Here is a 24,094-nt window from a genome sequence, read left to right as displayed (position 1 = left end):
GGGGGCTCCCTTTGCCTAGAAGATGTATTAGAGAGCACTCTTTCAAAATAACCAACTCCAGCACAAATCCAACATGTAGAAATGCAGGATTTGTGTTGGATTTAGTTATTTTAAAAATGTCAGCTCGATTATCTAATGCATACAAGGGTGCCTCCTTATAGATACTTAATACTTAGCTGTCAATCAAAATTTGACTGATTTCAGCAGAGAGAGAGACAGATTGCAGGGAGGCAAATAGTGAAGAGTATTGTTGATTATTTTCAAAACAGTACAGAATTTCTAATTGATTATATTTAGAAAGTTTCTCATTATCGTGAGGTGAAGCGTATAATACATTTTAATTTCCTCTTTACAGATTAAAAGAGGAGTTCTTCATTACTTTAACAATTTAAGTGGATCTAAACCCCAACTTCTCTGAGGACTTTTGTATTTTACATTCATAACATATATTTACTGGTTTAAGAGCAGGTATTCATTTATTTAGTGGAGACAGAGCCTGCTACACTCTCCGTATCCTCCCTGTCAGTGAGGAGCATGAGTTGCCAGTCCAATTTATTTTTATTCCCCAATACAATACAGAAGGGCAAGGATTGGAACTTTAGAGGGGTCTATACCGTCAGTGACAGTACATGAAAGAGGCATTAGTGGAAATATGACTACAATGAGAAATGAATACAAAGGAAGAAGGAAAATATGAACACAAAGTAAAAAACTTTTTTTTCATCTGGTTTGGCTTTTAAAGCTTGAAAGTGTTGCATCTAAAAATTAATATAAATACAAACAAGAACTAGCATTAGTAAACTAGATTCACATACCGATTGGCAGGGATTTCCTCACGTTGAAGAGATATCTTTCCATTGGGGTCTACAAAGTCTTCAACCTGAAACAAAATAAAGAAAAAGAAACCCCACTGTCAATCAAGTAATTTTGACAAAATATGACTGCTACTTCTCCAATGAAAAGTCACATTTTGCTGCAGCATAAAAAACCTATGATCACAAATAAAAACTTGGTTAACAAATATAACTTCCAATTAACCTCTATGGTATTTCAAGATATTTCAGATGGTGAGTTTATTTTTTTACAATCACCCTTTGATAAATCTTGAAAAATTGCACCAAAAAATGACTGCATATTTCGCTGCAAATCTTCATGAAAAGTTGTGATTGCATTTTTTTCTCAAATGGCAACAAAATGAATTAGGACCTCATCATCTCCATCACTGACCCCGACATCAGCCTTTGACCCATCCAATTCCTTCACTCAAATAGTCTTACCACGGAGTAGCATGGCTAATAATCTGCATGCTAAACAGACTTTGGCTCATGTTTTGAGACTAAACTGAATAAACTACTAAACATTCATATTTATTCACTGTCCCTCTAACAATTAAACATATTACAGAATTAGCTAATGGCTTTACCTCTACCATAGCCTTGGGAAGCAGCTCAGCTCTGAAGAGCTGCAGCATGGAGTCCATTATATTTTTCCAGCCCTCTCGAAGGATGTCTCCATGTCTATGGGATAAGTGGAACACAGTCTTTGCAGCTATCTGAGCTTTTACGTTGCTTCCAAAAACAGTGGGAAGATTTTCAACAGCCTGCAGAAAATGGAAAATACAAAATAGTAAAATTGGTTTTAGTTTTTTTAATTCAATAAGCAAATAGTCACCACTGTTTGAGTCTCATCATTACGCAGTGTCAATCTAATGTTCAATCCAAAGTTGGCATCATAGAGAGATGGTCCAGTAGCCTCAGATACCTGGACCATTTAAAGGAATTGTTCAGTATAAAAATTAAAACTGGGTAAATAGACTTTGCAAAATAAAACATGTCAATATAGTTAGTTAGCCAAAAATGGCTGGAGTGACTGGATGTCTAACATAATAACCAGAATACTACTTCCTGCTTTGCAGCTCTCTTGGTTTCCACTGATTGGTTACCAGGCAGTAACCAATCAGTGACTTGAGGGGGGGGCACATGGGTCATAACTGTTGCTTTTGAATCTGAGCTGCATGCTAAGGGTGGACTTCATGAGTCCTCCCTTCAAGTTGCTGACTAACTCCGCGTTAGAGAACTAAAAAGCAGGAAGTTGGATTCTGGCTATTATGTTAGACATCTAGTCACTCCAGCCTTTGTACATTACATTTTTGGCTAATTAACTATATTAGAATTTTTTATTTTGCACAGCCCATTTATCCAGTTTTTATTTTTACACTGAACTGTTTCTTTAAGACTGGAACAGAATACAAATTAATAAAGCACTGTTTGTTTCATCATTATGCAGTACTTATCAAATGTTTCAGTCCAAGGTTCAGTAGCCTCAGATACCCAGACTGGAACAAAATACAAATTAATAGAGCAAACTAAAGCAGGCCATACATGTCCAGATTTGGTCTAGCAGTTTGGCCAACTCTGATCATACTTCCCGATTATTTGGACATGTATACCAGTTTGATTGACAGTTTATGCTACTTTACAATCAGATCAAAAACTATCGGAAATGTTTGAAAACTTTTCTGCTGATGCACCTCATTGACAAGTCCAGGGTGCATTGGCAGTTGAAAAAGGGAAGAGTAGCTGCCAATGAGGAGTTCTCTAAGGGCAGGGGCAAAATGCACATTCGGGGAGATTTAGTCGCCTGGCGACTAATCGCCTCTTCTTTGGGGCGACAATCTCTTCCAACTGCCTTCCCCCGCCTGCTATAATGCACATGCGGCGCTTCGATTTCCGAAGTCGCCCAAAGTTTCCTTGTGAGGCAACTTTGGGTGACTTTGGAAATCGAAGTGCTGTGAGTGCCATTGCGCTGGCGTTTTTTCATTATAGCAGGTGGAAGGCAGGGGGAAGGCAGTTTGGGGAGACTGTTGTCCCGCAGAAGAGGCGATTAGTCGCCAGGCAACTAAATTTGCCCAAATCTGCCCATGTGCCCCTGCCCTAAATGACTGAAGAGTTTGCTTCTACACTGTTCTGAGGAAATGTCAGGCATAATTGCCACAGCAATATTATAACATCTATAACTAAAAGAGATGATTCCACATTTAACTGAGAAAATTAAAAAAAAAAAGAGACAAGCAATCTCATGAGAGATCCATCAGAGTCTCCATATCTCTGTAAGAGTCCTATAACTGAAAGATGTGAAACTGAAAAGGTTTAAATATTCTTGAAAAATGTAAATGCTGCAGAAATTTTTTAGAAAGTCCCATATAGGACAAGGAAGCAATTTTACCATCTTCCTTTTTCAAATCTGCCTTGGCATATAGAGATTCTATTTGTGAATCAGACAAGGTGGAAGGAGAAAGGATGTCCAAGCCTTCTTAGAGGAGGAATGCTTAAGTGAAATCAGGTTTTGAAGAAATCTATAATTGTCCTAAATTATAGCAATTAAGATTTTAACCCATGCAGGTTCTCAAAGCTCCACGATAACCTTAAATGAGGTCTCCTGTTTTACTCTTCCTATTGGGAACAGAAGGGCTGAAGGAAAGCAATAGAGTTGGCCAGTTCCCTGTCCATTAGATGAAGGAAAAAGTGCAGAGCGAGCATGAGGCAGAGAATTCCTGAAGCGATTAACATCATCACAAAATACAATGAATGGATATAAAGTTGCAGCATCTGAGAAATTAACTTGTTAATTTATCAAAAGCTAATTTCTCTAAAATGTAGAATACCTGATATATTACCCAAAGGAACAGCATCCACACCACCCCAAAATGGCCTGAAAATACCGTAGTTATACAATATTGTGTTTGTACAGCATTATTTCTCTGAGAGTTTTTCCTCTAGGTCAAAAAGCTTATCTGAGGGAAGGGTGACCATCTGCTCCACTCCACCCCACCATTTGCAGTAGACACAGACCAGCTAACAAGAGAAGGGTAGTGCTGTACCATAGAAAAGCAACAAAATCTGGATTGCACCTCACTTTCCCAAAAATAATTGTGCTTTAGGTAGGTTCCTCTATAGTCTACATCTAATTTCTGCCTTTATAAGTTACAGTATGATCTCAAACATGGTTTGTCTATTATTTACTTACTTAACTACACTCATACAGTTTACTTACTTTACGTGTTGTCAAAGAAGTAACCAATGCACATTACTTATTTAATTCTTCAGATAAACCTGTTCTGTAATACTTACCTCGCTGCTAAGTGTTGTAAACTTGCACAAGGAAATGATGAGATTGTCAAAAACATCACTGAGACCATAGTGAGCAGATATCATTGCACATTTCCTAGAAAAATAACGAAATATCAGTATTTAAAAAAGAAATTTCAAGTCATTTCAAATCCTATTTAAATGAATTACTGCTTAGATCTTTATGTTTAACACATCCTATTGCATCAACTGATATACATGTATATAACTGTAAACAAACTTAAGTTGCCCTACAGTATATATAACCACAAATTGAAGCTATCCTCTCTACTGTATCATACAGGCCCAGATTTAAAAAGTGGGCATCCCTAGGCCAGCCGGACCCGGTCAACCCCTATGCACGCAGATGCACAGATTTCACATGTTGGGTCCGGAGCACTGGGGATATGGAGCCTGGGAGATAAGAAAGAACTATTAAATCTCCTGCTCATGTAGCTGGGATGCATGCCATCCCTAAGGCTAGTGCCAGGCTCGGTGGTTCTCAGCCTGAAAAGAAACGCAGTCCAAGAATCCACTCCTCTGCTGTTGCGGTCTTGATCGATGTGCCTGCACCTGGAAACAATGTCTCCATTCAGACGCAATACTGCAAGCCAAATATATATGTTCAAGCATAACACTTCGCCAGTGGAATAACTCATCAAGTTAAGTAGGTGGCCCAGGTGCTCCTGTCCCAGGCTCTCAGCCCAAGGGAGCGGACAATCCGTATGTAGATAAACAAATGTTGTAGCAAGGCACACATAGATCACACATAGATCAGACTACTAATAAGTAAAAGTTAGAAAATTTTATTTATCTAAACATCTCACGCCTAACGCGTTTAGTGTCACTAGGACACTTGGTTATAGGCTTGAGACTTAGTGTCATAGTGACACGAAACGCATTAGGTGTGAGATGTTTATATAAATAAAATTTTCAAACTTTTACTTATTATTAGTCTGATCTATGTGTGACCTACTAGAGTGCCTTGCTTCAACATTTGTTTATCTCCACTCGGGTGCAGGCAGATGTGGTAGATATCAGCAAAAAACTGTGAGTGTTTACATTTCACAGCCAATATCTGCCTCGTCTGCCTGCACCTGGGAGGAGACAATGCTTCCAGGTGCAGGAATATCAATCAGGAAAGCAGCAGCAGTGGAGCAAATTCTCAGAATGCATTTCTCCAAAGGAATCTAAACTAATCTGCTCCTTGGGTGGAAGCTTGTTTTAATAGGCCAGGTTAGGGTTAGGTGTGAGTCAAAATCTTTCTGACTTGCTTATCACTACAGTTCTGTACAATACTTTGCCATTAGGATCTGATTGAGACTTTAAGATCTAATGGTAGATCTCCATCAACATTTTGAGCACCACTGTTCTACAACACAAACCATAAGAAAAAAGGCTTATAATAATACAGTAGCTCAATTAGTCTCCCATAAACTAATGACCCACAGAATGACTGTTCAGCATTTTGCCATTTCTGTGATTTCCAGCTAGCAGGAAGGCAGCAAAACACTCAGAACCGGCCTTATCAATGACTCAACATTTAATACTTTATAATATTCTTGGTATTATGATGTTAAGACCTTAAAGAATTAGAGAAAATAAACCTTAGTGAGGTGAAACAAACAGTTGCACAGAAGGTTTAACTACCCCATTTTATCAAAACGCAAAATTACCCAGAATCAGTTTTAAAAATGACTTACCTAAAACCAGATATTGCTTTCTGAATGATGGTTTCATCCATGCTCTTATCAAAGACATAGGACAAAGCAGCTATAGTTGGGCCCCAAATCATGGTAAAGAGGTCATGGTCATAGCTTCCAGGATCTACATGCAAGAACGTTCCTTCTGGAGTGGCTCCCCGATGCAACAAAACATTCCACATATAATTCTCTTTCACTAAGCCAGTCTGCTCTTCAGGCATTACAATTTCTTCATTTCTGAGCAAAAAAAAAAAAAATAATTATAAATGATACTTGTTACAATATTGAATTAGTCTCCTGAAGAGAAACTTTAAAAAAATCAGCTGTTAAAGTGTGGGTAATTCCAAATTAATATGACAACTGTGGCAGCCAAGATACAAAGGGTGATAACAATATATAAGATATACTAAAGACCGGTAGAGGCATTAAGTTAACCAAATATAGAAGGATGTATGACTGTCTAGACAAAAAGAATTGCCCCACCTTAGAAAAAAAAGAGACTATACAACACGTGTGCTAGGGGAGTTTACACCATTTATTGTGCGAAATACAACACCAGATCAACGATCATGGGTAGCTTACCCCATTTTATTGTGCCAGCTATTGTACCACATCAACGTCTGAGGGGATTACTCTCCCTTCATCAGGAAGAGAGTCATTTCCTTAAAAACTTGATCTAGTGATCGAATTATGTAACTGGCACAATAAATGGGGATAAGCTCCCATAGCTTATGGGGCAGATTTATCAAGGGTCGAATTTCGAAGTAAAAAATACTTCGAAATTCGACCATCGAATTAAAATACTTCGACTATCGAAATCGAAGGATTTTTCACCGAATTTGGCCATTGAACGATCAAAGTAAAATCGCTCGATCAAACGATTAAATCGTTCAAAACGAACGATTTTAGTGTACGATCGAACTATTTTACTTCGACGTGTAAAGACTTAGAATAATGCATTAGAAAGTCCCCATAGGCTAACATAGCACTTCGGCAGGTTTAATTTGGCGAACTATTGAAGTCGAAGTTTTTTTTAAAGAGACAGTACTTTAATTATCGAATATTCGAACTATTTTACTTTGAATCGAATTCCAAGTAAAAGTCGTAGTATCCAAAAAATTACTTAGAATTTCGAGTTTTTTTACTTCGAAAATTCCCTCGAATTCACTTCAACCCTTGATAAATCTGCACCTAAGTGTTGTGCAGTACTCATTTGTTCTTTTCATTAACTGCATGTTATGTGCATGTTAGTACCACAATTAAAAAAAAAAGTTTAAGTAAATATTCCTGAAATATCTTGTTTACCCGTAAAACTAGGGCTCTCCTGTTCTATGCTAAAAAAACGAATCGTTAAGAATTGGATGGGAAATATGGTACCTACAGTTGCTATGTTTTGTGCTTTGAAGTCACTGGTGGATCTGTGTGCACTTGGATCTGAGGCCAGCCCCTTAGGCCAGCCTGCCCACAAACAGAAATCACCTACATCTCAAGGCTACTAAGACTCTTCTGACAGTATATTATACATGATGAAATGCTTTTAGGGGAATAAAGGATATAAATGAAGAAATAAAACATATGAAATATTAATAAAATTGGGATTTAAATGTTTCAGATATGCACATGTCTGCTACAGTAATGATAACAAAATGCCATGCAGGAGAGGAAGAATTATTAGATCTGACCCATAACATTGTTTTTACAGAGGTCTGAACTTATCCTGCATTTTATTTAAGCATAACATCCCTTGAGACAGAGATGAGAAATGCTTTGTTTTTAGACCTCATTGTAAAAGTACCATGAAGAATTACACCTGTATAAACATCAATGCTTTATGGTCTGGGGGGATCCTGCCACATACTTTTACACGACAGCTTCCAGTCAAACATGTATTTTTTAGCACAATTCAGTTCTAAAGTGAAATATTTCTTTACCGTTAGATTTAACACTCACTTGATTGCATGATAAATATCCTCCAGCATATCTTGGTCAAAATCTTTTCCACCATTAACACCCTTTAAATTTTTCCTGAATTCCTAAGAAAAAAAAGCAGAGTTAAAACTTATGTTTCAAAAATTGTGTATTTAACAAGAAAGACAACAAATGCAGGATTTTTTTCCCAGGGAAGCAAAATTTGCAGAAATGCTTAACAGGAAGGCATATTTGACTTATATTTACTCAATTGTAACGCTGTAACAAAACAAAAAAAAAAAGTCACTAATGCAGTGTGGGGCAAACTTAAGGGCTGTGCCCACTAGGGAAGACCCACACAAGAGAGATTTAATTTGAGGGAGAATTGTATATATATCCCTTGAAAGAGGATTACAGTGCACGATTATTAGGAACTCTTTTTCTATAGGTCAGTTTCTGAAAAATGTTTGTTTTTTTAAATAAAATTTGGTCTTAAACGTATTACCCCAATATGAAAGCCTGCTGATGAATTAAAATGTGTTATTTATAATTATTCTGCATCCTTTTATTTCAATTAATAATATACAGGTATGGGATCCATTATTTGGAAACACGTTATCCAGAAAGCTCCGAATTACGGGAGGGTGGTCTCCCAAAGAATCCAAATCTTTAAAAATGATTTCCTTTTTCTTTGTAATTATGGAACACTGCCTTGTACTTGATACAAATTAAGATCTAAATAATCCTTCTGGAGGTAAAACAATCCTACTGGGTTTAAATAATATTTAAATCTTATTTTAGTAGAAGGTTTGAAGATCCAAATTATGGAAAGATTGGATATCCGGAAAACACAAGGTCGCGAGCATTCTGCATACCTGTACTTAAAGGGGTTGTTCACCTTGTGTTTACTTTTAGTATGATGTAGAGAGTAATTTCTGAGACAATTTGCAATTGGTTTTAATTTTCTATTATATGTGGTTTTTTATGTATTTAAGTTTTTATTCAGCAGCTTTCCAGTTTGCAGTTTAAGCAATCTGGTTGCTAGGGTCAAGATTACCCTAGCAATCAAGCTTTGATTTGAATAAGAGATTGGAATAGGAATAGGAGAGGCCCGAGTAGAAAGACAAGTAATAAAAAGTTAAAATAACAATAAATTTGTACCTTTATAGAGCATTTGTTTTTTAGATGGGGTAAGTGACCCCCATTTAAAACTGGAAAGAGTCAGAAGAAAAATAAAACAATTCAAAAACTATAAAAAATGAATAATGAAGACAAACTGAAAAAGTTGCTTAAAACTGACCATTCTATAACTTAAAAAAGTTAACTTAAAGGCGAGCCACCCCTTTAAATGGGTATTGACTCTTAATGGAGGGTTTGGGGCAGATCTGTAGATGCTGATATATTGGGATGCTATTTGTACATGCCTTAACCCGACCTATGTCCCACTAAGATAAAAGATAATGCCTGATCCCCACCTCTGACTTTAAGCAAAATAATGTAACCCCATTTTGCACTCTCTTGCCGGCGGCCCCCTTCACTTTGCTGCCCGAACTGGTGCTGAAACTGCAGAAATGTCTCCACTCCGCTGTATCATTGTAATAAACTACAAGCACAGGGACCGAGACAGCTGCTAAGGATTTTTTAAGATTTCTTATGTGAACACAAGCAGCTTTCTCAGTCTTTGTGCTGCTGGTTTAAAAAAAACAAAAAAAAACAGCGGTGACATACTTTGTAAAGGAGTGCAACATTATGAAGGGAAGAGTGTTTAAATTGCCTGGGAAACAATGGTAGTAGAGAATAAAATGGGGCAATGTATTTTGCTAAAACTGGAGCAAAGGGATAAAAGAAAGATACAAAACAGAAAATATGAAAAAGTGATGGCAGATTAGGAAATATGATAAGAAAAGCATAATGAAAAGCAGAAAAGAGGACAAAAGATATTAAAAAGAGAAGAGGGGATACACTTTTGCTTTGTAATATAAGAAAAAAAGAAAACATTAAACAGAAGAGAAACAGAGAATAAAAGTATGTTGCGGAGAACATTCATTATTCATTTTGGTGCTAAAACGATAGGGCCAGACAGGGCAAAAATCAGCCTGTTGAAATCCACGGATGAAGAGGATTCTGTGGCTGATTACGGCCCCGTCTTGCCCTAGCCTAGTGATCCCCAACCAGTAGCTCGCGAGCAACATGTTGCTCACCAACCCCTTGGATGTTGCTCCCAGTGGCCTCAAAGCAGATGCCTATTTTTAAATTCCAGGCTTGGAGGCAAGTTTTGGTTGCATAAAAAGCAGGTGCACTACCAATCAGAGCCTCCTATAGTCTGCTAGTCCACATAGGGGCCAACAATAGCCAATTACATCCCTTATTTGGCACCCCAGGACGTTTTTCCATGCCTGTGTGGCTCCCCAACTCTTTTTATTTTTGAATGTGGCTCACGGATAAAAAAGGTTGGGGACCTCTGCCCTAGCCTAATGCATCTCCAGCCTCTGGCAAACTAGCATGTAATAGGAAAATATTATTGCAATTGCTTGGGACTATGTGCAATGAGGAGTGGAGAATACAGCAGAAGTGGCTGCAATGAAAAGCTTTCTTACCTACCACTTTGGCGGAGGCTGGAGATTAAATCTCTGCAATACTGAAATGAATAATCTGACCATGGGCCACTTGCGCTTAAATGGCATATAGCATAAAGCTTTTAGATACAATCGCTTGTTGAATACTGAGCATTTCATGAAATGATGGGTGGGGGGGCACTGTGCAGGGAGGGCTATGGTCTTGTGCCTGTTGGGAAAATTATGGATCTGGTGTGTTCTGAGTATTAATATATAAATGTTGCATAGAAATCAATAATTGCAATTTGCTATCGTTGTTCAAAATTGCCATTGTTTAAAACTGATTGGTAATGACTGGTACTTTTGACATGTTAAAATGGAACAAAAATATTAGAGGAAAATATATGAAAACTTTACCTCCAAAGTCATTGGCACATTTTGCTTGCGGACATTGTGATTGTGTTGGTCTGTGTTCAACATGATAACTGCATAAGCCAAAGCAAAGCAGGCATCACTGTTAACAAAAGGAGTTCCATTGGATTTCTAAAAGAGAAGCCACATGTACATTTTAGCAAGAATTCAAAAGTAATCAATAAACCCTAGGAACATCTATACTGATATAAATAAAATTTAATTCCCTATTTATTGTGTTACCAATATGTTAGACACCCCCGAGTAAATGTAATCACTAAGCTTTTTTCCCCCAGGCCAGTGCTCCTTTTGGGGAAAAAGGCAGTGTGCGTATGTTTTCCCCCCCCAGGCCAGTGCTCCTTTTGGGGAAGAATGCAGTGTGTGTGTGTGTGTGTCTGTGTGTGGGGGGGGATACCAAGCCTGCTACACCATTTTACAGACAAGTCTTCAGACTCTGACTTGTGTAAATGTTCTATATTTTATTTTCATGCGTATGTGATGTCTAATTCTGCATTAAGGACACATGAAAAAAACTAAGTAACAGGCCAAGGGAAAAAAAACTTGTCAAAGACATATTGGCAAAGCCACAATATGAAAATAGATTACACAATGGGGCTTTTCTTGTCCTTTAAAAGAAGAAAGTAATCAGCAATCTGCCTGCAGACATTTTGGCAGTAATGGAATAAATATAAGATTTCCATAAAGAGGATAAGTTGCACTAAAGCCCTAAACTTAGGTCTCCTACTTTGAGATATGCAACATCTTTATGCACTAGATCTGACAATTTGTGCCCTGGTTTTTATTGCCTAGCTTTCACATAACCACCACTACATGCACAGAACAAGAGGGTGAACAACTACATGAAGGACATGGATACATTGGTGAGGCATATAGGTGAAAAACTGTGCATTTCTGGCTGAAATCTTCTACATATACACACAGATAGTGATTCCATTCCTATCGATATAAAGGCAGTCCCCAGGTTAGTACGAGATAGAGTCTGTAGGTTTGTTCTTAAAGGGGTTGTTCACCTTCCAACACTTTTTTCAGTTCAGGTGGTTTTAGATAGATTACCAGAAATAAAGACTTTTTCCAATTACTTTGTATTTTTTATGTGCGACTGTTTTTCTCATATGAAATGTAAAGTGTCATTTTTCACCTTCTAAAGCAGTTCTGGGAGGGTGGGGTCGCTGACCCTGTAAACTGAGTTTCATTAAAGGCAGCTGTTAGAATTGATACAATAGTTGCTAATACTCCAAAGATGCTGCTGAAAAATATATCAACTAAATGTTGCAAAATTGTAATAGTTTAGAACCTGCACCTGAATTACTGAGCTGCCAGACTCAAACACCAGAGACAGGAACATTAAACTTAGATTTTGGAAAAACGGTAAAAAGTAAAAAATGGAACGCAATTGAAAAAAATCTTTTTTTGTGACAAACTATCTGAAAAAAAGTGTTGGAAGGTGAACAACCCTATTAAGTTGAATTTGTTTGTAAGTTGAAACATATACATTTACTTATCAAATGCAAAAAGAAAGATGATTGTCTTAAGATTGTATTTAGTTTTACCTTTCTGTGCATATGTATTTTTATCTTTCTGTACTCTGCAGTAGACAACACATACCAGAGGGGATTTGGGCAGGTAGTTTATTAAAGCTAAATGTGAATAAAGGCCAAGCAAACCACAGTACATTACTGTAATAGCCTCTGTATGTAAGCATGAGTTGCATGTAAGTCATGTGTATGTAACTTGAGGACTCCATGTACAATGACACAAAGCAAAGGGAGGCCAAATCAGCATCTGCAGTTAAAACTTTCGTAAAACAAAGTCAGTAGAGAAAATGAAATGTGTGCCATCAGCCAAGTCTTCTAAAAATAGGTGGGATGGGCAGCGCTGCGCAATAGGTTGGTGCTCTAACAAATACTTGATAATAATAATAAAGGTCTATTTGATAATGTTCACAAGTATCCTTGAAAAGATGTTTGGTCAAGGCGGACGATGGAAACAAAGATCTGAAAACCACTGTAATCACTGTCTCTTCTAATTTTGTTTCAGCCATGAGTGTAAAATGTTGCTTTGTGTACACTTTTCAAAAAACTGTGTGGGTTCCAATAGGTACTAAACAATCACACACTATCCTCCAAACAGACTGCAATTTCTTGTGTGTTCCGGTCTGCGGAGCTAAAAACAGTGACTACAGTGACTATAAAAGAAAAAATATCTTAAAGGGATCCTGTCATCGAAAAACATGTTTTTTTTCAAAATGCATCAGTTAATAGTGCTACTCCAGCAGAATTCTGCAATGAAATCCATTTCTTAAAAGAGCAAACAGATTTTTTATATTCAACTTTGAAATCTGACATGGGGCTAGACATTTTGTCAATTTCCCACCTGCCCCCAAAATGCCTGCACTTAAAGGACATGTCAACCCTTAAAACAAGATTTTATTCAGTAAAAAGCCTAATTGAATTAGTCACATACCTAGCATTCCAGTCCTTTTTAGGTTAACAGCAAAGGAGCTTTGTTGATTTAAGTGTCCTGCAGGTTTCCTCCACGATCTGCCACTCTCCCCCCTCCCTTCAGAATCAGCGCTGTTGCTTGGCGTTCTGAACATGCGCAGTTCCTCATTCACAATTTAGCACATGCGCAGTGTCGGGGAATCAGCGTCGGAAAAAAACTTTGTGCCGGAGCAACACTGACCTCTGATGACACGCCTATCCATGCTATCCACCAGTCTCGCCATAGCATTGGTGGTTGCTATGGCGACTTTAGAATTGTCAGCGTTAACTCTCTGCTCCCCAAGCTCCTTGCTCATATTTCTGCTGCTGACTGCAGGGAGCTTGGAAGAGAGCCAAAGTCTTTAACTACTTCACTGCCGTTTCCAAACTAAGGATAACCATGTAAGTGCTGCAAGTTCAGGCAGGGAAGATTTTCTAAATTAAATCTGCCTTTCTTCATTTATTTGTGCACAATTATATTACACAATGTCATATGTAATTGTTTTTAATTGCAGTAAAAATATATTAGTTATGCCCTCTAAACATAATGTAAAACTACTGCTTTCTGTAAATTTCAGAGGATTGCTATTTTTTTTTTAAATAAAGTTTTATTGAAAAGTTAACATCAATGAAGAGGTCAGGCGGGCGGGACTTTCGGCGAATGCGCAATAAATCAAGGACGTGAATAGCATGGACAAAATGGCCGTGGGGTAAAAGTTTAGATCTATGAAGATAGAACGCGATGGTGCAGGGAACAGGAGCGGAATTTCCGTGCGCTAACAATGCGGTTCGGGTTGGGGAGAGGTAACGTTTGCATTCATACAAAAAGTATAAAAATGGTTGACATGTCCTTTAAGGAATTCTTCCTTTGAAGTTACTACAGTTTCAAGTGGATTCCTTAGCTGTTTGTAGCAGCTAAGGAATAGTTTGCCTATAAATTCACTTATTGTATACAGTGATATTGATTTTCAGTTTGGAATGTTAGCAGCTGTCGGCTGCTAGGATTTAGTTTACCCTAGCAACCAGGCAGAGATTTGAATGAGAGACTGCAAGATAAATAGGAGAAGGCCTGACTAGCAAGAGCAATAATACAAAACAATTGATTTTTGTCTGGAAAGCTAGCTTTGAATGCTGGAAATAATTGCAAAATTACAAAAATACAATGGCGCGAAAAACAGGACGTTATCGAGATGCTAGAAGTAAAGGCTATTCACCCTACTTAACTAATTTGCTGTTAAAATGTTCATTTTTTGCAGTGATTTGATAAATGCAGCTGTATGGTGTATCTTATTGTGGTTTAGCAATCACTAAATTTCATATGGAGATACACAGCAGTTACTTACTCGCCAGTGCTCTGTGAAAGCCTCCAGTAACCTATGAATTATAGGTGCCTCACCAGGCAAACGGAAAGCTTCAAGATACAGCCTTAAAGCTTCATCAACTCTCAGGCCTTGGAAATGGAAGGTTCTGAAAAGTAGTAAGCCAATAAAAAGATTATTGGGGATATGAACTTTTAAAATCTCATAAAAAGACAATAGGTTGCTATAAAGAACTCAGGAGCAAATCCATCAGAATCCCTGTTAATCTAAGATGTTGGATCTCTCTGTAACTCAGAAGCAAAAATGTAACCACCTGATAAAACTCAGTGCAAAATAGATACAGACTCCTGGAGAAAGGGGAGTAAGAAAGAAAGGGAGATGAAGGACGGAAAACTTTATATAAACGTTGACAAGGTTTAATGTTGTTAAGAAATACTAGGATTAAAAAATGTATTTAATTTGTGAAGAGACTGTCAGATTAGCATAAATCTTAAAGGGGTGGTTCACCTTTGAGTTAATTTTTAGTATGCTACAGAATGGCCAATTCTAAGCAACTTTCCCCATTTAAAAAAGATATGCTCTATAAGGCTACACATTTATTGATATTGCTACTTTTTATTACTCATCTTTCTATTCACACCCTCCAATATTCATATTCCAGTCTGTTATTCAGATCAATGCATGGCTGCTAGGATAATTTGGATCCTAGCAACCAGATTATCTGAAATAGCAAACTGGAGAGCTGCCAAATAAAAAGCTAAATAACTGAAAAACCACAAATAAAAAGAAAAATTAAAACCAATTGTCTCAGAATATCACTCTCTCCATCATACTAGAAGTTAACTCAAAGGTGAACAACCCCTTTAAACATGAAGATAACTTTTTGAGTCTGGCCTGTGTGAGTGAGTCTGGACAACTAACTGAACTTGGACAGTTTATGTGAATTTTCATGTTCTAATTATTAGTGTGAATACTAAAACTACAGTATATCTTTGACAATTGCAAAAAAACAATGTTCTATAAGGCTACATTACATTAAAAATAATATAATTTAGGGAAGTCTAATGAACTCAACAGAATGGAAAAAAAAACCTCAAAATGTCTTAGATGTGTCAGTCTTAACCTATACTGGCGTAAAATCATAGAAGTAAGAAGTGAAATACTGAATAAAGTTCAAAAAGTAATTTATATTTAAATTATGTCAAGGTTTTAGAGGGACTAAGGCAGGGACAGGGTAATAAATGATATATACATTTTCAAATTATCCCTGCAACTTAATAACAAATTTGTTTTACCAGGTAAGCAAATAGATTAGAGGAAATAAATACAGAGTGCCATAATGATTACCTTTAATGGCATGCTATATAGAAACATTACAAAACAAGCATTTTTTTTTATATAAGGGGATGCACAATTCAACTCTATCTGTGTAAATTATAAATAAGGTCTGTTGTTTTTTTATTCTGTCTATATAATACCTGCATACATAAATTGCTTTAAACATTTTTAACCAAACAAAGGTATAGTTATCTTTGGCTACAAGACTTACCCTACAAAACTTTCAAGTAAGTCCAGATTTTTGCGATCACTCACAAACTCTCCAATCATTTTCTTGTCCAGCCGTGGATTATCTCTGAGCCACTGGGCTACCTCTGAGTTATCCATTGGAGTTGCCAAAAGGTCCTTTTCCTGAAGAAACTGCACTCCTTTCTTTGGTTTCTGGTTGAACTGCTCAGTTCCAGTTAAAAGAAGCTGCACAAAGTGATATTACACATGAGCTACAGAGCGAATGTTGAAGAAAATATGTGCACATTTCTCATTATACAGGTATAGGATCTATTATCCAGAATACTTGAAACCTGGGGTTATGGTCCATAAATCTTTGGACAGAGACAACTTTTTTCTAATTTTGGTTCTGTACATTACCACAATGAATTTTAAATGACACAACTCAGATGCAGTTGAACTGCAGACTTTCAGCTTTAATTCAGTGGGTTGAACAAAAAGATTGCACAAAAATGTGAGGAACTAAAGCTATTTTTTCAACACAATCACTTTATTTCAGGGGCTCAAAGCAGTTGGACAATTGACTCAAAGGCTATTTCATGGGCAGGTGTGGGCGATTCATGTCATTATCAATGAAGCAGATAACAGCCCTGGAGTTGATTTCGGGGGGGAGGGGGTGCTTGTATGTGGAAGATTTTTCAACATGCGGTCAAAGGAGCTCTCCATGCAGGTGAAACAAGACATGCTTAATGTGCAAAAACAGATAAAAACCCATCCGAGAAATTGTTACAATATTAGGAGTGGCAAAATCTACAGTTTGGTACATCCTGAGAAAGAAAGAAAGCACTGGTGAACTCAGCAACACAAAAAGACCTGGACGTCTACAGAAGACAACAGTGGTGGATGATCACAGAATCATTTCCAATGTTGAAAAGAAACACCTTCACAACAGCCAAACAAGTGAACAACACTCTCCAGGAGGTAGGTGTATTGATATCCAAGTCCACCATAAAGATAAGACTGAATGAAAGTAAATACAGTGAGTACACTGCAAGGTGCAAGCCATTCATAAGCATCAAGAATAGAAAGGCTAGATTGGATTTTGCTAAAAAAAAACATCTAAAAAAGCCAGCACAGTTCTGGAAAAACATTCTTTGGACAGATGAAACCAAGATTAACCTCTACCAGAATGATGGCAAGAAAAAAGTATGGAGAAGGCACGGAACAGCTCATGATCCAACGCATACCACATCATCTATAAAACATGGTGGAGGCAGTGTGATGGCTTGGGCGTGCATGGCTGCCAGTGGCACTGAGACACAAGTGTTTATCGATGATGTGACACAGGACAGGACACAGCCGAATGAATTCTGAGGTGTTCAGAGACATACTGTCTGCTCAAATCCAGCTAAATGCAGTCAAATTGATTGGGAGGCGTTTCATAAGACAGATGAACAATGACCCAAAACATAAAGCCAAAGCAACCCAGGAGTTTATTAAAGCAAAGATGTGGAATATTCTTGAATGGCCAAGTCTGTCACCAGATCCGAACCCAATCGAGCATGCATTTCACTTGTTGAAGACTAAATTTCGGACAGAAAGGCCCACAAACAAACAGCAACTGAAAGCTGCTGCAGTGAAGGCCTGGCAGAGCATTAATAAGGAGGAAACCCAGAATCTGGTGATGTCCATGAGTTCAAGACTTCAGGCTGTCATTGTCAGCAAAGGGTTTTCAACCAAGTATTAGAAATTAACATTTTATTTTCAGTTTTTTAATTTCTCCAATTACTTTTGAGCCCCTGAAATGAAGTGATTGTGAGGAATTAAAGCCTTTTGTTTTAAAGGAGAAGGAAAGGTTAAAACTAAGTAAGCCTTATCAGAAAGGTCCATCTAAATATACCAGTAAACCCCCAAAGTAATGTTGCTCTGAGTCCCCTGTCAAAAGAAACACCACATTTCTTTCCTTCTATTGTGTACACATGGGCTTCTGTATCAGGCTTCCTGCCTTCAGCTTAAACCTCATTGCCCTGGGCAAGAGCATGCTCAGTTTGCTCCTCTCCCCCCACCCCTCCCTTCTCTACTGTAATCTGAGCCCAGAGCAGGGAGAGACTCAGGCAGGAAGTGATGTCACACCACATTAATACTGCAGCTCCTATTCTAAACAAACAGAGAGTTTCTAGAGCTTTTTACTCAGGTATGGTAAAACATTCTACAGAATAAATATAGCATTCTAGCTTGCACTATTGCAGCTAATCTATTGGCAATAAAATGCCTCTGTAGCTTTCCTTCTCCTTTAATACATTTTTATGCAATCTTTTTGTTCAACCCACTGAATTAAATCTGAAAGTCTGCAGTTAAACTGCATCTGAGTTGTTTCATTTAAAATTCATTGTGTTAATGTACAGAACCAAAATTAGAAAAAAGTTGTCTCTGTCCAAAGATTCATGGACCTAACTGTACCTTAAGTATGCTAAAATCATCATATGGCCCTCTAACAATAACGCTACCCTCCACAATGTTTATTGTTTAAAGTAATTTATGCAAAAAATACCATTTTTTCCCATTGTCTCAAAAAGTGATAGGGCTACATGACTTGTGCCTCCGTATAAGCTTCTCAACCCAGAAGTCAGTTCCCGCAGCTGTACAAAAGATTTACAGGCACATGTAAGTTCTCCATTTCTTCTTGACACTTGGGTTCCCGGAGAGAGAGTGCATCGGCAGCATTACTTCCTCAGCTGTGATTTATTGTAGCAAGTGCTGCCTGGGTACTAAATCACAGATTTTTCGTGAATTTACCCCGAAAACTCTGAATTTTTCGGAGTTTTCACCCCACAGCTCCGAAAACATTGTGAAATTGCCCGAAACCCCTGACACAACCAAAAATCGATGGGACTGTTCCCATTGACTTTTATGCAACCGACAGGTTTGAGATGCCGTATTTTTATATTCTGGCTTTTTAGCCCTTGGGGTTTCATAAATTCCAAAAAATTTGTTATTTTTTTTAAAAGCCTATTATAACAAAAAAAAAATCACAAATTTTTCGGATTTCGGGGAATTTTGGGTATTCGGAGCTTAGTGAATAACAGAGTCTGGCACAGTTCATCGTCGTCCTATAGCATTTATTATTATTGCATAAAGCAGTCAAAATAATTAACTTTGTACAGGGTAGAGGTATTGTTAGAGAGACATAGAATGGATTTTTAACTTTATTACTTTTGCTTTAAATAAACCCAATAGGATTGTTTTGTCACCAATATGGATTCATTTAGCATTAGGGCTATTACACACAGGCCTTTCTTTTATGTATATACAAATGGATGCGGAGAGTGGAAAAAAAGCATAGATTGGATTTAATGTTTTTTTTATGCAAATAAATATGTTTTTGTGAAATGCGAATACATTCAATTCTACTGTCTTTTAAACATGTGTCAAGCACAACAAAATACACCAAGTTGCATCTAAAAAAACTGCAATGAAACACAACTCTGAATATCATGAGTTTAAAGGGATCCTGTCACCAGAAAACATGTTTTTTTTTTCAAAACACATCAGTTAATAGTGCTACTCCAGCAGACTTCTCCACTGAAATCTATTTCTCAAACATATTTTTTTTATATTCAATTTTGAAATCTGACATGGGGCTAGACATTTTGTCAATTTGCCAGCTGCCCCTGGTCATGTGACTTGTGCCTGCACTTTAGGAGAGAAATGCTTTCTGGCAGGCTGCTGTTTTTCCTTCTCAATGTAACTGAATGTGTCTCAGTGGGACATGGGTTTTTACTATTGAGTGTTGTTCTTAGATCTACCAGGCAGTTGTTATCTTGTGTTAGGCAGCTGCTATCTGGTTACCATCCCATTGTTCTTTTGTTTGGCTGCTGGGGGGGAAAGGGAGGGGGGTGATATCACTCCAACTTGCAGTACAGCAGTAAAGAGTGATTGAAGTTTATCAGAGCACAAGTCACATGACTTGGGGCAGCTGGGAAATTGACATTATGTCTAGCCCCATGTCAGATTTCAAAATTGAATATAAAAAAAATCTGTTTGCTCTTTTGAGAAATGGATTTCAGTGCAGAATTCTGCTGGAGCAACACTATTAACTGATTAATTTTGATTTTTTTTTTCCCATGACAGTATGTATTCATTTAACCAGGCAGAATATAATGGATTCAGTTAGCGGAGGTTATTGGATGCACTTAAACTTGCATTAAACGCATTAAAAACCTCCCGGGTGTTAGGGCTCTAATTACCATTAAGTACAAGGTACTGTTTTATTATTAACGTACATAATTAGAGTTATTAGTTTATGATGGAATCTATGGGAGATGGCATTCTTTCTGGATAAGGGATGCCATACCTGTACCTTAATTCTGCCTTCTTTTAAGCAAAGCAATATGCTACCATATGCTCATAAGAAAAAACATACAAAAAAAAATACAATCCATGTATTTTCCATAAGGTCTTTGCTGACTTCTTCAAAAGCTTCAAATACAGCAGTAGGTCATGTTCTTCACCAGTTTTTTGGGGGTACCTTAAGATTATGTACTAACCCCACTGTTTTTCTCATTGTACATTTTCTCTTTGGGAGACCTCATTTAACAATCTATTAATTAGGCTTTAAATAAGCAAATACTTTAGACACCCCTTCATTAACCTCATATTGAGGAGACAATACTGGCCTCTGCTATTAACATTAGCATTTTTATAAAAAAAAATACAAGTAAAAGTATTTCTTGGTCAGTAATTATGATTATATATTAATCGTCAGTCTCATATAAATAGGGCCCATATCAAAAACAACTACTCTTCGACAGTTGAGTAGTAAAATTGAAGACACGGGAAATATCCCAATGTACTTCTACATGTTTAAATTATCTTACCTTCTTTTTGTTCTTAATGTCATTCAGTTCTTGAACAGCAGGAAGAAAGCAGGAGAAGCGCTGGGGCATCTTTAAAGACTTCTTCTCAGCTAAAAAAACAATGAAAGATAATAAAGGCAAATGTAAGCATGATTGGTTTAATAATCTTGGTCAAAAATAGTTTCCCTCTTGTGCTTGTGGCCAACAAAAACACCATCTGTGCTTTGCCCAAAAGCCAGCACTGTTAGCAAATACTAAAAACTAGGAACACAGAAATACTTTTACCCTGGCAGATAACAATGAAATACATTCTCTTGGCACACATTTACAATACATTTCTGCATCACTGCTTACCGGCATCACTGCTATACTCTGTTTCTTGAACCCCAAGATTCATTTTATCGGCCATTAAGTGGCCACTCGTGGGGGGCCTCGATCCATCCTCTGGATTTACAGTGAATGTGTTAACTTCAATTGAGTGTTCATTACCTTATGGAGAAAAACTTAATTGTAAAAGCATTTATTTAAATAGGCAAATCAAGGGAAAGAATGGACCCCTCCCCCCACACAGAGCACCAGTTTATAAAAAAACTTTCTTTTTGGCTAGTGACATCTAACAAATTAAAGTTAGTTGAAATCAATGGGCAGATGTGACCTACTACCGATAAGCAAAAAACCTCTGTTACTCATCTGGGGTATGTGAAAGCAAGTCAGCTTAAACAATTATGGTGACAACACAGTTATGTCAATGGCCTGTTATTTACTATGTGATTTTTTAAGGTAAGATATCCATACAACAGACAACGACAACTAGTTCAAATCATATATGTATGTGTATATAATTAGCACTAGACTGTTTAGCCTCAATCTTTATATAAAATTCTTTCCAAACCAGAGTGGGAGGTCCTCATAATCACGTTCAGTTTTATTTCATATTCCTTCTTTAAATAGTTTTGACAGAGATTGAAAGTATGTTTATAATCATTATACCTGCTGATTGGTTGCTATATGTTACTGCCCCTAGGCAGAATTTGTGGGGCTCATTTAAGAGGGAATGGGAATATTTGCACAAGGGCAGTAACACATATCAACAAATTGTTTTTTTCAGTCAGCTGCAGGTTGAACAATGAAAGATATTTGATTAGTTGTTATGGGTTAAATAGGTGCAAAATTATAAATAAGCCCCCTGTCTTTAATTACATATACTATATTCTTTATGTGGGGAGCTAATGTAGAAAACGAATGGACACATTTGTACTCAAATCTTCTAAGAAGTAACATGCTTTCCTCACACCTACTAGGGAATGGCACAGATTCAAAGACCATAAACCCGAGTTCAGTTTAGACATCCTTAACCAAAGGTTACCTTTCCAAATAGTTAAACGTTGTGAAATGCATGCACATATTTGGTGTACTTTTTACTTTAGTATATTTATGCCACATACAGAAATGGCTGTGTGGTTTGAGGCATGTGCACAGCAGTTACACCATCCTGTTTCCAAAAATATTCGTACATCTTAAAATATAAGTAGAGAGCAATGATTTGTTATTAAATTGCAAATAGTACAAATACAACAAATCAAAGATTGAAACTTATATGCTTATTTTGAAATGATGAAAGCAATATGTTTCAAAAAGGTTTGGACAGGGGCATGTTTCCCACTGCGTTGCATTAGCACTTCTTTTAAGAACATTCTAACTGTGAGACAAACAGTTAGGAGTTTAAAGTAAGAGTTTTAAGTTGCTCTATAGTTTGGGGTCTCCTTTGTCATATTTTTTGTTTCAAATTGTGACAAATGTCTTAAATGGGTGACAAGTCTGGAATGTAGGTATGCCAGTTTAGAACCCAGACTCTTTCACTATGGAGGAATTCATTTGTAATATGTGCAAAATGCAGATTGCCATTGCCTTGCAGAAATTTTAAAACTTGTCTTAACCCTTTAAGTGCCCGCAGAATTTCACATTTTGGTTACGCGAAATGCCAGCCGTTTTTGAAACATTTTGTGCTCTCTCACTTTAGGGGCATTTTCTGAGGGGAAACCTATAGTTTACCTAGGAAAACTATACATTGTTTTTTTCGGTAGAAACTGAGCTTTCTAAATCTGCCTGAGTTTTCATGTATTTCCACCTGTGCAAAAAAATTTATAGTGCTAAATACCAAAAAAAAATGAAAAATTACCATTTTTCATCGTATATCAATTTATACCAGAAAAATATTTCATTTTACGGATGAAAATCCAACTGATTTATGTCTCTCGAACGTGCCAATACCAGATATGTATAGTTTTAGGGAGATTTAGGACTTCTGTACCTCAAAAACTCCCGGCAGTATATTGCCGAATTTTGAAAGCACTAAGGCAGAAAACGGCATGCTTTAGATTCCAAGGCAAAAACTCCTGAAACCGTAGGTTTACCCCAGAAAACCATACATTTTTGAAAAGTACACATTCTGCCGATTACAAAATGGGTAACTATGTCTCTCTACTCCCAACTACCAAACATAAAAGCTTGTCTGAACATAGCGGTTTTTCAAAAAAAATTCAAAATTCTGAAAAATCATTTCAAAGGTTTTATTTTGCTGCTCCGCATATCCCAAACTATATTAGGTACCAAGAAAAAGCACCTGAAATATGATTGCCAGGGGTCCACTGAACAGTTTGATACCCATTATGCATAGGCTTACCAAAGTATCTGGCATTTAGAGACACCAATATGAAGTTAGCACATCCAAATTGATCAGGACTTTACTTCAGCTACTGAGAAATCAACACATTGACTGCATTTTTTGTGGGGTAAAAACACAGAAATATATGTTTACCCCCCAAACCCATATATTTTTGGAAAGTACACATTCTACCGAATCTAAAATGGGTACCCATGCCTTTCTGCTCCAAACTAATGAGTCGCAAGGCTTTCCCAAAATTGTCAGTTTTGGTGAAATATGTGAAAATTGCCTCAAACCTTCAACTTCCCAGCACCATATCACCCATGTATCATTATGCACTAAGAAAAAGCACCCTAAATATGATTGCCATGGTTCCTCTGAACATTTTGGTGGCCATTGTTCATAGGTTTACCAAAGTATCTGGCATTTAGAGGCCCCAAAATGAAGTTAGCGCATACAAACAGTCCCGTGGGTAACTTCAGCTAATGAAAAATCAACACATTGACTGCATTTTTGTGGGGTAAAAACACAGAAATATATGTT

At 37.2% G+C, this 24,094-nt stretch overlaps 1 protein-coding gene across 9 annotated transcripts in view; it reads right to left on the bottom strand.

Annotated features, from left to right (window-relative positions):
* The window catches only part of gbf1.L (golgi brefeldin A resistant guanine nucleotide exchange factor 1 L homeolog), a 170,055-nt gene that overhangs the window by 35,733 nt on the left and 110,228 nt on the right, over positions 1-24,094 (bottom strand). For all 9 annotated transcript variants that reach the window (XM_041568839.1, XM_041568838.1, XM_041568841.1 and 6 more), the window contains 10 exons: positions 21,241-21,375; positions 20,908-20,996; positions 16,074-16,276; positions 14,549-14,672; positions 10,711-10,836; positions 7,781-7,863; positions 5,831-6,067; positions 4,131-4,224; positions 1,424-1,600; positions 816-880 (listed from right to left, as the gene is read on the bottom strand). In XM_041568839.1, the coding sequence (XP_041424773.1) occupies positions 816-880; positions 1,424-1,600; positions 4,131-4,224; positions 5,831-6,067; positions 7,781-7,863; positions 10,711-10,836; positions 14,549-14,672; positions 16,074-16,276; positions 20,908-20,996; positions 21,241-21,375 (1,333 nt within the window). The remainder of the gene's footprint in view (positions 1-815; positions 881-1,423; positions 1,601-4,130; positions 4,225-5,830; positions 6,068-7,780; positions 7,864-10,710; positions 10,837-14,548; positions 14,673-16,073; positions 16,277-20,907; positions 20,997-21,240; positions 21,376-24,094) is intronic.

The sequence above is a fragment of the Xenopus laevis genome, chromosome 7L, assembly GCF_017654675.1.
Source record: "Xenopus laevis strain J_2021 chromosome 7L, Xenopus_laevis_v10.1, whole genome shotgun sequence".
Lineage (NCBI taxonomy): Eukaryota > Metazoa > Chordata > Amphibia > Anura > Pipidae > Xenopus > Xenopus laevis.
Note: the sequence above shows the minus strand (reverse complement) of the source record. Positions and strands in the feature narration are given on the sequence as shown.